The sequence below is a fragment of the Garra rufa genome, chromosome 21 (genome assembly GCF_049309525.1).
Source record: "Garra rufa chromosome 21, GarRuf1.0, whole genome shotgun sequence".
NCBI classification, from domain to species: Eukaryota; Metazoa; Chordata; class Actinopteri; order Cypriniformes; family Cyprinidae; genus Garra; species Garra rufa.
The window spans coordinates 25,142,433-25,156,434 of record NC_133381.1 but is presented as its reverse complement, the minus strand read 5'-3'; the positions used below and the strand labels follow the sequence as shown (position 1 = coordinate 25,156,434).

The following is a 14,002-nucleotide window of genomic DNA, read 5'->3' as shown; positions in this document are numbered from 1 at the left end:
AGCGTGTGCAGTAAACGGCCGGATGCTCATTAAAACAGACTCCTCAACACAATTCATTGCCAGCACCGCTGACACGGTGACATTGTCACGACTGTTATCCATCACCTATACCGGCTGACATTTACTTCTTGGCACTTTCCCCAAGAACATCTTCACAGAAACCACTTATCACAGACTATCTTTACTTGTGGACAGTGACTAAGTAATATTACTGTTGTTGTCATGATCTTGTATGCCTAATGACACCCTTCTTGTGAATGAGCAACGTTTCACTCAGATCTGATTCCTGACTGACGGATCACATGACAGAAACAAGGCACTGACATATTTATGACGTGTTCTCTATTCATACTAGCAGAGACCAATTTTGTCACCTAGCAACCGTCCTCATCCTCATAACCTTCGGAACACTACTTTACATCAGTACTCTGAAAACATCCTCTCAGAGCAACTCATCTCCACAGTTTTATAGGCCAAGAGATGAATTCATTATAACATAGTGACAAAAGAACTGAACTGTGACTTTTCTCCTGCAGAACACAAAAGAAGCATTGTGAAAAACTGTGATGTTTGTTCTTTTCCATGTAATTCCAATGAAGGGAGACTGATGCTTTCGAGATTTCAAAATGAAGCCAAAATCATCATAAAAGTGCATCCAATGCGTTCTAAAATCAACCATAAATTTAAGTTGTTATTAGCTGAGGTTCTTCTAGAAACATTCGTGATTCAAACAATTCATTCTTTTCAATAAACTGGTTGATATACACTACCAGCAAAACATTTTTCTTTTTAGTTTATCAAAGTAATGCAATTGTTAGGCCATGCAACATATTTCATTAAGGATTTGAATCAATTGAACCACAGCACATGACATTTAATATCAAACAGCTTGATTAACTCTGTGTCCTTTTACCAAAACCTTCTGTTTATCAGACAGTCTCTCGTCCAGGTGACAAGGGGCACATTTCAGCAGCCTCGTGGGTCTTTAGCATTCTGCAAGAAGAATGATTTTGATCCAGGAGTCAATGAAAATGAGTAAATGTCACGGACACCCTTGTACACACACGCACACATACGCACACACACATAATCCATAGAAGTCTTTAGGTTAATTAAGTCTTGAAGGAGTTTGATATTTTTAGACATTTAATTAACCAAAAACGCCAGAGGACAGACACAATCTGTGGTGTAAAACTCTTGATAAATCACTGAGATTCGAGTCCCCCTCCCCAGTATGGATGGCCTGTATGACTGTATGATAGTGGAAACATATCAACTGGTGAAGATTTTGCAGTACAGTTTATACAAACATAGTCTAGATATGAAGAAACAAAGGAACATGGATTAATGCGAAAATCCAAAGCAGGCTGTCGCCCTCTTGTATGATGGCACAGCCATAGGTGTATGTATATCAGGTCTTTTGTTGCTCATGATGAAAACGTACCTGCGGGAACTTTTTCTCAAAACGCAAATTACATACTAATAAGTACATACAGTCAAGCCCGAAATTAAAAGTTACTTTTATTCAACCAGCAAGTTTTTTTTTTAATTAGAAATGACAGGAGATAATAAGACAATTTACAAGAGGCATCATTGTGGAAAAAAGTATTACTCATCTTTTATTTACATTTGAATAAAAAGTGGCATGTCCAAAATTATTCATACCATACCCTTCTCAATAATCAATAGAAAAGCCTTTATTGGCAATTACAGCAATCAAACGCTTCCTATAATTGCTGACCAGCTTTTTGCATGTCTCCACTGGTATTTTTGCCCATTTATCTTTAGGTTGGAGGGTCTCCTTGCCATCACCCTGATCTTTAGCTCCCTCCACAGATTCTCAATTGGATTTAAGTCAGGACTCTGGCTGGACCACTGCAACACGTTAATGTTTTTGTCTGCTAACCATTTCTTCACCACATTTGCTGTGTGTTTTGGGTCGTTGTCATGCTGAAATGTCCACTGGTGTCCATTTGATGTATATGAAATGTCCATTTTGATGTATTCCTCCTTTTCATGGTGCAGTTTACTGTGATTAGGTTCCCCGGTCCACCGGCTGAAAAACACCCCCAAAACATTAGGTTCCCACCACCATGTTTGACAGTGGGGATGGCGTTCTTAGGGTTGAAGGCTGCTCCAAACAATTCAACTTTTGTTTGATCTGACCATAAAACAAAAGACCAGAAGTCTTCTTCTTTGTCCAGATGAGCATTTGCAAAGGCCAAGCAGGCTTTTGTGTGCCTTATCTGGAGAAGTGGTGTCCTCCATGGTCTGCGTCCGTGGACTGTCTGCCTTGAGATGTTGCCACCAGCAGAGCCCAGATTCATCAGGATAGCCTTGGTGGTGATCTTTGGATTCTTTTTTACCTCTCTCACTATCCTCCTGGCCAGCAAAGGTGTCACTTTTGGCTTCCGACCACGTCCTCTGAGATTTTTCGCAGTGCGTCTTGTATTTTTTAATAACACTTTGCACTGTAGCCACTGGAACTTCAAAACATTTAGATATGGTCTTATAGCCCTTTCCTGACTTATGAGCAGCTACAATGCACAGCTGGCGGTCCTCAGTGAGCTCCTTTGTCTTAGCCATGACTGTCCACAAACCAACAGCAGAGAGCTTCTGTTTTTCACCTGTTGAGTTGATTAAAACAGCTGTTCCCAGTAAATCAGGGTAATTAGGATGCTTTAGGACATATTGGACTATTTGGAATGGTATATAACTTTGGATTTTTCCATAGACTGTGACAGTTTGCAAAGGGTATGAATAATTTTGGACATGCCACTTTTTGTTCAAATGTAAATAAAAGCAGATAAATATTTTTTTCCACAATGATGCCTCTTGTACATCATCTTATTATCTTTTGGAAGAAGCCTGTGTCATTTCCTGTCAAAAAAAACTTGCTGGTTGAATAAAAGTAACTTTAAGTGAGAATTTGCAAGGGGTATGAATAATTTTGGGCTTGACTGTATCACTGCAGTTTCAAACAGAAATTAACACTTGAAGCGGTAAAACAGTGAGCACTTCAACTTTAACATCAAAATCATCCTACATTGCTGTTTTACCGTTTTTTGGGGGGAGGGTTTGTAAAGGGCGTTTGCACGTTCACATTGTAAACACTGGGTTGGTACTTCAACAGTGATGTAGGGCGATTCTGAAGTTGGAGGAGAAAATAAGATGGGAGTTTTTCGACCTACCCTACCTGTAGTGAACCAGAGTACACAGAGTATGTATGCACATTGCAGAGCTAGACAAGATAAGCATTTGAGGTTAAAAAGTATATAAATTGTACATTTTTTAAGAAAATAACTGATCGTTTCACTAGATAATACCCTTCTTCCTTGGCTGGGATCGTTTAGAGCCCTTTTAGAGCTGCATTTTGAAAGTTCAAACTCGTGGGCACCGTTGAAGTCCACTATATGGAGAACATTCCTAAAATGTTTTCCTCAAGAAACATAATTTCCTTATGACTGAAGAAAGAAAGACATAGACATCTTGGATGACAAGTGGATGAGTAAATTATCTGTAAATTTTTGTTCTGGACGTGAACTTCTCCTTTAAGTAGTACAAAATAATCAGCAGCAATTGACAAGAATGTTTATTTCTGAAGGGCCATGTGACACTGAAGAATGGATTAATGGTTTCTAAAAAAATAAGATTTGCCATCACAGGGATAAATTGCATTTTAAAAGTAATGTTTAAACAGAAAATATCACAATGTTGCTGTTTTTATTGCATTTTCTTTATCAAATAAATTCAGCCTTAGTGAGCATACGAAATTAACAAAAACATTTAAAGGGATCATCGGATGCCCAATTTCCACAAGTTTATATGATTCTTTAGGGTCTTATTGAAAAGTCTATAATATACTTTGGTAAAAAAATTCTCAATAGTAGTGTAAAAAAACAGCCTTTTACCTTGTCAAAATCAGCTCTGCAAAAACTCAACTCATTTTAAGACATGGCCCCTTTAAATGCCACTGAGCACTGCTCGCCCCGCCCCTTTCTGGGATTATGTGACGTAATGTTTACTTTAGCCACATTTAGCTGCATTTAGCGGCGAAACTTGCCAACAAGCACATTATTAAGAAAGGCCATTCACAAAGATGCATAAAAAAACCTTTATATGCACTTCTGCTGTGGGTAAAGCTCTATCAGGAACAGAGAGCATATGTCGATCGGGATCGGCGCTTTCCTTTTTTTTTAAACGAAAGTAACGTTTTCCTCTGCATCTTCAGTAAATGATGACTGCTGTGTTTATTATTACATCCAACAACAGAACACCTAAATCGCTCAATCTGAGACATTCTTGTTTGCACCTGAGTCACACAATGGCGGTCGGAGTTGGACTGTTTCAGCTCGGTGAGGGTGGGTCTAAGGTAAGGCGCTCATGTCAATCTACTATATGGGAGTGGCCTCTGTCAGTGCGCCATCACACCGACAAGAAGCTGAGAATGACCTGATTTTAAAAAAGGGATATTACTTTTAAAGATTAAAAAAAATACTACTGGGTAGATTTTTATCCTTGTAGGGTGGTTGTGTACACAAACTACCAACACACATTAAAGTGCAAACAACATGTAAAAGTTAGTTTTGCATCCGATGACCCCTTTAAAATATTTAGCCTCAAACACATACTCAAAGCATGAAATAAGATTTCTACATAAAATATTGTTTAAAATTAAAACATAATTAAATTACAGACGCACTGATTGATAATGATGTGTGGCACAGATTTTTCTTTTTTTTAAACTGTAATTCAGTTTAAGCTATTTAAACAAATGCGATATTAAAGCTCATTTACGTGTTTATTTTTGAACAAGTGTCTGTGATTATCTCATCTGAAAGACCAAACATGTTCAAGCTCATTTAGGGGACAAACAGTGACACAAATAGCATCTGCTGTCACCAACATTCTTTTACCCATCTTCACACACTCACACACACATCCAGCGGTGTCTGACCTCTTTAGTTGTCTGACTCTCAGTTTATTGAGTTGTTGTCAAGACAGAGTCTTTTTGTGTGTGTGCAATAGTTGCTGTTTGGCTCCTGTTGGCTTTTAAACAGTCTTATTAATTGGTTATTAGATTCACCTTCACTGACCTATCAGAAAATCTATTAAAATGCAATCCTCTCTTCTTGTAGCCTTTAGATGCAGGTAAAGAATACAGAGCGAAAGAGCAAGGTGGAATCATAATGAGAAGGGTAAACTCTGTGTGAAAGAGTTTGCGGGTTAGACACTGCAACGCTCAGCTGGAGAGGTCTGTTTATTTAAAACTCTTCCCATGATCCTTTCTCATTCAGGGAGTGAATATTTCTGATGTTCACAGTGCAGTGGACTAAACCCAGTAATGTTTGCCAACTTCTACTAAAATGTCAAAGTCATAATGTTTGAATACTTCGTTCCTGACTTTCAGTGCTACTCTTAAGGACATTCAAAAAGTTAAACTTTATGTAAATGGGATGTGATGCGGCGACTACCAATTGGACTGAAGACACTGAAGTGCACGTCATCTGTCTCCTTTTGTAGTTGAGTTTAGAAAATACAGAGACATTATGTTATGAGCAATTTCACTGCTTTACATGATGATGTCTCTGCCCACATGCAGGGTTATTATCATATTATGAAAATCTGACTTTTTTCCATGTTTAAGTGCTATAATCGGGTCCCCGGTGCATCTACCAGACAACATATAAAAGAACAACCCAGTAACTTTGTTTTGGTAAGCTTTTCTCTTCAAGCTTGTGAAAAAACAAGCCGCTCAGATTGCACTCCCTCTATGACGTAGAAAGTATCTTATTATAATATTGCCCCTCAATCTGCACATTTTCACCCACAGCGCCACCATTTTTGTTTTCGCATGTAAAAACAGTGTACCAGTTCTAAGGCCATGGCGAAACTTTGCGCAAATCATGCTAACTGTTCTGTCTTTGGCTGCAAAGACGAGCATAGAACACTATTTAGAGTCTCAGCCTCAGGAGACAAGAGAGCAGTGAATTTATGATTCATTTACTGTATATTGCGCTGCTGCCACACAGATCTAATATAAACATGCAATTTCTTTTCCAGCTGTTTACCTTCACAGACATAGCTGACTGTTTTTGTAACTTGGCTGTGTTAAAAACTATTTTTAACATAAAATTGTGTGTATTTGACAGTTTAAGTGCAATAAGACGAGAAAGAGAACTTAGTTTAGTATTTACATGCCGTGTCCCTGCTGAAAAAAACAGCTAAAACCAGCCTAGGCTGGTTTGCTGGTCTTAGCTGGTTTAAGCTGTTATAGCTAGTGGTTTTCCAGCCTGGCCAGGGTGACAAACTGGCCAAAACCCCTCTAAAACCAGGCTGCTGACCACCTAGGCTGGTTTTAGCTGTTTTTTTTTTTCAGCAAGGACACGGCATGTAAATACTAAACTAAGTTCTCTTTCGCGTCTTATTGCGCTTAAACTGTCAAATACACAAAAAATTTTTTACCAGGAATGACAGCCGCTTTCTGTGGACATACTTCGAATGTGTGCGCTCAGAAAAGCGTATATCAGTTTAAACTTATATGTTTTAAAATGCATGATTTCAGCGCGATAGACGAGATAATCAAAACCAAACAGATGTTTTTTTAGCAGAGTATCTGAGGTATGAGCTGTAAAGGCACAGCCCTGTTCTAGAAAAGGGGGCGGGAAGCAGCAGCTCATTTGCATTTAAAGAGACAGACCATAATATCATAATAAATTATTTATGGGATATTTTGAGATGAAACTTCACAGAGACATTCTGGGGACACTTGCGACTTATATTACATATTGTAAAAAGAAGCATAATAGGTCTCCTTTAAAAGAGCATAGTTAATGTTGTCAGTTCACACTGCTGTTAACACTTTCTCATAACTTTTGAACCATTTCTATCTGCAACAAGCAAATGTGATGAGATCAGTTTTCCTGTTCATGTAGCGTTCAGCATAAAGGCTACTTTCGTTGTCACAAGTTAGTTAGGATCGTTTATCTTCTTCATTATATGATGTATTGTGCTGTGCTGCAATTTATACCCAAACACATTCTCATTCAGAATGCTATTTTTTGTAGGAATGACATCTTATTTTTACAAGTAATGCATCTTATTTGTGAGCAGATGTTCAAAGGTTTTTGCCATTACTCCAGTATTCAGTGTCGCATTATCCTTCAAAAATCATTCTAATATGCTGATTTGGTGCTCAGGAAATATATTATTGTTATCAATGTTGAAAACATATTGTTTTCAGGAATCAATGTAATAGATCCTTGCTTAGCACAAAAAAAACAAGTTAGAGAGTTTAAAACAAGAAAAAGACAAGACATTTTCTTGCTTAAAACAAGAAAAGACAATTTGCCATTTGGGTTTTAAGGATATTTAGACATTTTACTGAAACGCAAGACTAAAAAACCTAATGAAGAAAATGATTTTCTTTTTTGCAGCATGTGTGAATGGGCCATTACACTTTAATCAGGACTGGCCTTCACCTTGAGCTGTGGGACATCCACCGAGTGGTGACTGATATCACTATAAAAGTCATGCTGAAATATTTAAAAATATTACATCAGACAGTGAAATCAGTTGCCATGCATTTTAATAATGCATCCATAATCTGACTGATAGCTCATAGGGAATGAAAAGTCTTAATGTAAACACCTCAATGGGGAAAAATAATCCGATTAAGTTTAAAAGAGGTTGAGCAGATCTGCCAGTAATGATCTGCAGAAAAACACGTTTTTAACATTCAAAAATCTAGCAACTTAATTTTCAAAGATATTTTAAATAAATATAGATAGGAGCATTCAAAATCCACTTGAATCCACTTAAAAATCGTAGGGGTCAGTTTGAACTCTTCTGCGATCCATCACAGCATGGAGGCTTCTGCCCGCAATAAAGTGAACTGCCGTCCTCCTCATAACATGATCAATGATTTATGTAAGAAGTGTTGAAATGTGCAGGAAACCCTTGCCAAAAGTCATCTCATGAACCATTTAGCATTGATTTTGATCCAAATCACAATCTCAGCTAATGATTCAGTCTACTCATGATGGTGACCGCCATGATGAACACAGACTAAAAATAGCTGCTTTATTGCTACTGCTCAGCATGCGGTACTCAGGACACCGGACCATCAGAGTGAAGGGGCGCACATCCCTCCCGGAGAGTTTGCGTCACAGCAGGCTGCATCGATAACAGCAGCCAAAAATAGCACCAGCGTGATAGACGGCGCAAGCTATTTTTGTTAGGGTCGAGAGAAGATATTAAACGCCTGACCCAGAGATGCATCACAGCCATTGACTGCTGGACGGTTTCTGTCCTTTTTTCTGCAGGCTGATGTTTAATCCATCTGGACATATTTGAAATACAAACACACTTAAGCTAATTGCTGTGCTAAAAAAGACAGATGGGAAGAGGTTGTTTTCATCCCTTAGTGAAAGTCTACATTTTTGTCATAGATGCATTTGATCTGAAATTATAATTAGAAAAGATTACTGACAAAAAAAACATATTGGCCTTTTTAAAGAATGGATGCTGAAAGTGGTTTTGCACTTTTGGCTAAAAAAAGAGCTTGTTTTAGAAGTTAAAAGAGCATTTTGCATCTTGGGTGACCTGGAAAGGTACAATTTTGTCTTCATATGAAGCTTACCGTCAATAATTAGTGGGCAAAGAAACAATCCTATCCGTAACAAGCTTTACCACAATGTTGTTATAAAGACAAATTGGATTTAAAGGAGACATATGGACGTCTACATAAAGGCTGGGTACAATTCCAGCACACTAACCAACAGACTTGGAGGTTTTTACCATCACAACCTATACTTTTAAGAAAAAAGGTACAAAAGTTGCCATTGGGGTGGTTTCTTTTTAAAGGATAAACCTGATAAACCTTTGTACCTTATTTACTCCAAAAGGGTAGCGTAAAGGTACAAATTAATACCTACAGTTGAAGTCAGAATCTGCAAATATTAATTTGGCCTAAGCAAGAGATCATACAAAATGCACATTATTTTTTATTTAGTACTGACCTGAATAAGATAAAAGACGTTTACATAAGAGAAAATAACAGTTGAATTTATAAAAATTACCCCGTTCAAACGTTTCCATACACTTGACTTTTTTTGTGATAGTTGTTAATGAGCCCCTTGTTTGTCCTTAACAGTTAAACTGCCCACTGTTCTTCAGAAAAATCCTTCCGGTCCCACAAATTCTTTGATTTTTCTGTATTGTGTATTTGAACCCTTGTGTATTTTTGAAATCCATCTTTCACACTGAGGACAACTGAGGGACTCATATGCAACTATTAGAGAAGGTTCAAATGCTCACTGACTCTTCAGAGGGAAACATGCTGCATTAAGAGTCGGGGTGAAAACTTTAATGTATATTGTCTCCTGGCAAACATGCAAGTATCTTCTGTAGCTTCTGAAGGGCAGTACTAAATGATAAAATGTTAGGCAAAATAAGAAAAATGTACACATCTCCATTCTGTTCAAAAGTTTACATCTTTGGCTCTTCATGCTCTGTGTTTCCTTCTGAAGCATTCAAGAAGATTTTGAACTTTCTGTAATAGTTGCATATGAATCCCTCAGTGTGAAAAGATGGATCTCAAAATCATACAGTCGTTGTTGGAAAAAAGGTTTCAATTACACAAAAATGCTAAAAACAAAAACAAAGTATTGTGGGACCTGAAGGATTTTTCTGAAGAACAGCTGGCAGTTTAACTGTTTAGGACAAACAAGGAACTCATGAACTATCACTAAACAAAAAACAAAACAAAAACAAAGCTGTGGATCATTCAAGTAACAACACAGTATTACGAATCAAGTGTATGTAAACTTTTGAAGGGGTACTTTTTATAAATTCAACTATATACTTGTGGACTTTATGTGAAACATCCAATTTAGGTCGGTACTAAATTAAAAAATAACACGCATTTTGTATTTTAATAAAATAATTAAAATTCTGCAGATTCTTCAAGGTGTATGTAAACTTTTGACTTCAATTGAAAATGGTAGGATTGTACCTTTTGAAAAAGGTACTGCCCTGTGACAACTTTGGCACCTTTTTACAAAATATTAACCCTGCTGACCAATGAAAATATAAGCAACAGCTTATATCCACAGCTGCATATCCACTTCTGGAAAATATTAATCATCTGTCATTGTCGACATAAAATATGCATAGGATATAGTCTAAGTTGCCTCAGTGGGACCCAAATGAGGTCTCCACAAACCTCTAAAATGTAAAACTTAATATTGATTTAGGTTTTCTTTCTCTCTGGATTCTTTCTTGCCCTGAGGAAACACTCGAATCCATCCATTCATTAATTATCTCAATGGGGCCATCAGCCTCTCTGCGTCTGCTGTGCTATTGCATAAGTTCAGGACTGGTGGAGGCTGCTGTGTCAGCAGATGTTTACTGAGCGTGTTTTTCATTGTACCTGCTGATCTAACTGCTTGAGTCAGACATCTGCAATACTAACTAGTTCTGACAGACCAGCAAATGTTGTGTTTTGGGATGCTGGCCTATTTTGAGATGTTGGTTTCTACACCTGACTCCTTAACTAGCCAGTAAGGACAACTTCAACAGCTAAAGGCACTGCTGGTCCACCAGATAATGAAAGATGGAACCAGTTCTGAAAAAGAATACAGAATTATCCTAACATAAAGTGAGGCTGAAACAAAAGTCATATTCTAAAACAATGAATTAACTGAAGCAATATCACTGTCTTTTTTAAAGCAGATCTAGTATTATTAAAAAGGTGCCATGGGCTTGTACTAAAACACAATAATGACCCATCAGGACAAGCAATTTCAAGAAGCATTCGCATAGTAGCTGTACTCTACTGTGACAGATATGTGATTCATTTCAGCAATTTTGGAAACGGATTGCAATTTTGTACAGTGCTAACCTGTGACAATTCAGCATCCATATATAGGATAAAGAGGCCTAATTGCACAAACAAACTAAAAAACAGCAAGAAGCTATTTCCAGTGGTCTGACAGCACCATGAATAATGCATCCTGACGAAATGTGATGCATTTGGAAAATCACGCGTTAGCACAGAAAGATCAATGCTGATCAATATGACTCATTGTTTGCAATAATTCCGTACATAAACAACAGGAACAAACTAGTCTAGTCGGAGTGACAGGACCAATAAATCTGCCTCTCAATTTAGCACATTAGCACCTCACAACAACAAAGGCACACACATATTTCAATCAGGCTATATTCTCCACCAGCGTAAACAACATATTCCCATCTTTGTAACAACCCTTTCAGTGTACTATTACTTTAAACTCTGTTGGGAACCCTCTGAATCCTAAGCAACAGTCTACAGGCACCAATAAGCCATGGATCAGAATGCAGACACACAGAGGTTTGTTTTCAAAATGAATAGCATAACTTAATATTTACTCCCCTCACATATACAAACATTGAAGAATCTCCTCTTGAGCAGTAGTTCTCAACTTTTTTGACTACAAGGCCCCACATTGTTAACAATTTTCAAATGCTTTTCTGACAATTTTTTGGGTATAGATAACGGTTAATTATTTTCAAAAATACTTTTAAAATTTCTATCATACAAATATACAAAAATATGACTATATAGTGATTTTATGAATGTACATGTCTCTTCCAGATCTACACATTTATAATTAGAATACCACACATACTGCATCTATTTTTTTTCTAGAACGTGGGAATCCTGGTGATTAAAAAAAAAAAAAACTGTTGCACAAATGCAAATATCTTATGCAAATAGCTGATTTTTGAAAGTTAGTTCACTTCCACAATAATAAATTCCTGATAATTTACTCACCCTCATCTCATCGAAGATGTTCATGTCTTAATTTCCTCAGTCAAAAGGAAATTAAAGTTTTTGAGGAAAACATTCTAGATTTTTTCTCCATATAGTGGACTTGAAGGTCCAAATTGCAGTTTCAATGCGGCTGGAAAAGGCTCTACACGGTTGCCATTTTCTAAAGAAATAATATGTATATTTTTTAACTACAAATGCTCATCTTGCACTAACTCTGCAATGCACATCTATGACTTCATGCTTTACGTAATCACATTGGAAAGGTCACGTGTAGTTAGTTCATCATCTGTGTATTCCAGTTCAAAAAGGTAGGGTAGGGTAAATTTATCTTGATTACCTTGATTGATTTACCTTTTTTGTAAAGGGCATTTGACTTTCTTTGCACATTTGCTTTGCAAACACTGGGTCTGTACTTCCGCCTATGTCACATGTGACCTTTCCAACGTGACTACGTAATTTTGTGGTTAAAAAAAATATATATATATATTTTTTTTTTTTAGAAAATGACAAATCGTTTCGCTACATAAGACCCTTATTTCTTGGCTGGGATTGTGCACAGCCCTTTGAAGCTGCATTGAAACTGCAATTTAGACCTTCAACCCATTGGTTCCTAATGATTGGTTCCTATATGAAGAAAAATCCTTTCCTTAAAAACCTTAATTTATCAGAAAATCTTCACTTTTCACTGTGGAAGTGAACTAATGCTTTGAGTCATCTTGACCTTCCTATGGAAGTCTGCTGAGGCCCCTTTCTGAGAACCAATGTCTTACAGCACAGCATCACCAGCAGTCATATCTCCGTGAATAAGATCTCACCTGCAAATAATGACAAGGCCTCATGGAGGACTTCAGATCTTGAGGCATGGACGGTTTCTCCAGGTTGAGGGAAGATTTTCGGTAGGCTTCTTTAGCCTGGCTGACAGTCAGTGTCGACCAGGAGCTGCGCTTCATAAATTTGCCCTCGGGGGCCATAGCGATGCTCTCGCATGCCGAACATTTCACGTCGTTGTTGCTCTTAGAGGTCTTGAGCGAAAGATCCCCAAAGTGCCCGTGGCCCGTGTCCGGGTAACAGTGAGTTATATGATCTCCGTGGTATCGGCTCATGATGCTGGGAGTCCGGTAGGTGCTGTCGCTGTCCAGGTTGTCGTCAGAGCTCCACCAGCCTGCTATCCCTGAGCGTTGCTTGGAGTCTGACTTGCGTTCCTTGCTCTTACTCCGTTTGCTGTGTTTGTGATTCCCATGGTGATGTCCGTGATGGTGGTGGTGGTGGTGTCCGCTGTCTGAGCGAGAGTCTCCCTTGGTGCCGTTCATCTTGGACGACCCCTCGAGTGAGTGGGATTTGGTGAAGAGCTTCTGGACGGAGTGCACCAGGTGGCGGATACGCCCGGGACTCTCGTTGCGCTGCTCGCTGCTCGTGGTGGTTGCGGACGTGCGCTGGTACTGCAGAGTGTGAAAACCGTCTCTGTGAATTGGCAATTGCTTCTCAAATTGGTCCAGGAGGTTTGGGGGAATTCGATTCATTTTTCCAGATCCGCCACCCCCACCACCAATTCCGACCCCTCCGCTGCCACCACCTCCGCCGCCATGAGAAGTGGAGCCGTCGTCCCGCGAGCCGTCGTGGTGTGAACTGTAGTGCATTCTGGGAAAGGTGCTGCTGGAAACGTGGTCAGATGCCATAGAAACGGGCATCACCATGCACTCGGAGTGGATGGAGCTGCGGGGCGAGCAGCGGTGTGGATCCAGAGGGCAGCTCTCGGTCGGACTGAGTAGGTATGGAGAGCGGGAATCAGGGCTGACATGATGCAAGTGGTCGAGGGACTGATCACAGTCTGGCAGCCCACAGGTGTGTCCTGATGTGAAGGTGAGCTGAGGACGACCGCTTGATAAACCTTTCATATTCCTGGGAGGGGAGGGGTAGCTGTCTTCATCGAAGTACGGCGGTGGAGACCATGAATCTAGCTGATCTATGAAAGACAAAGAGAAGAGAAGAGAATGGAAAGGATGAGCGAGTTTGATTCATGCATTCAGCATCAGTTCAATCTTTCTGCAAACTATATTTTGGGACGAATTCCCGGTGGGCATGTAGGAAGCGCTAATAGGGATGTTTGCAAAACATAGTCTGCTGAGATTCAAACGAACTGATTGCAAAATAACGGCCGTTTTCAGCAACACAAGCGATCACAAG

The 14,002-nt window shown here is 38.9% G+C and overlaps 1 protein-coding gene across 1 annotated transcript in view; it reads right to left on the bottom strand.

Moving 5' to 3' along the window:
* The window catches only part of dlgap2a (discs, large (Drosophila) homolog-associated protein 2a), a 73,421-nt gene extending 59,666 nt beyond the window's left edge, over positions 1-13,755 (bottom strand). The window contains exon 1 of the mRNA XM_073826653.1: positions 12,634-13,755. Within this exon, the coding sequence (XP_073682754.1) occupies positions 12,634-13,713 (1,080 nt within the window). The 5' untranslated portion in view covers positions 13,714-13,755. The remainder of the gene's footprint in view (positions 1-12,633) is intronic.
* Positions 13,756-14,002: the final 247 nt, after the last annotated feature.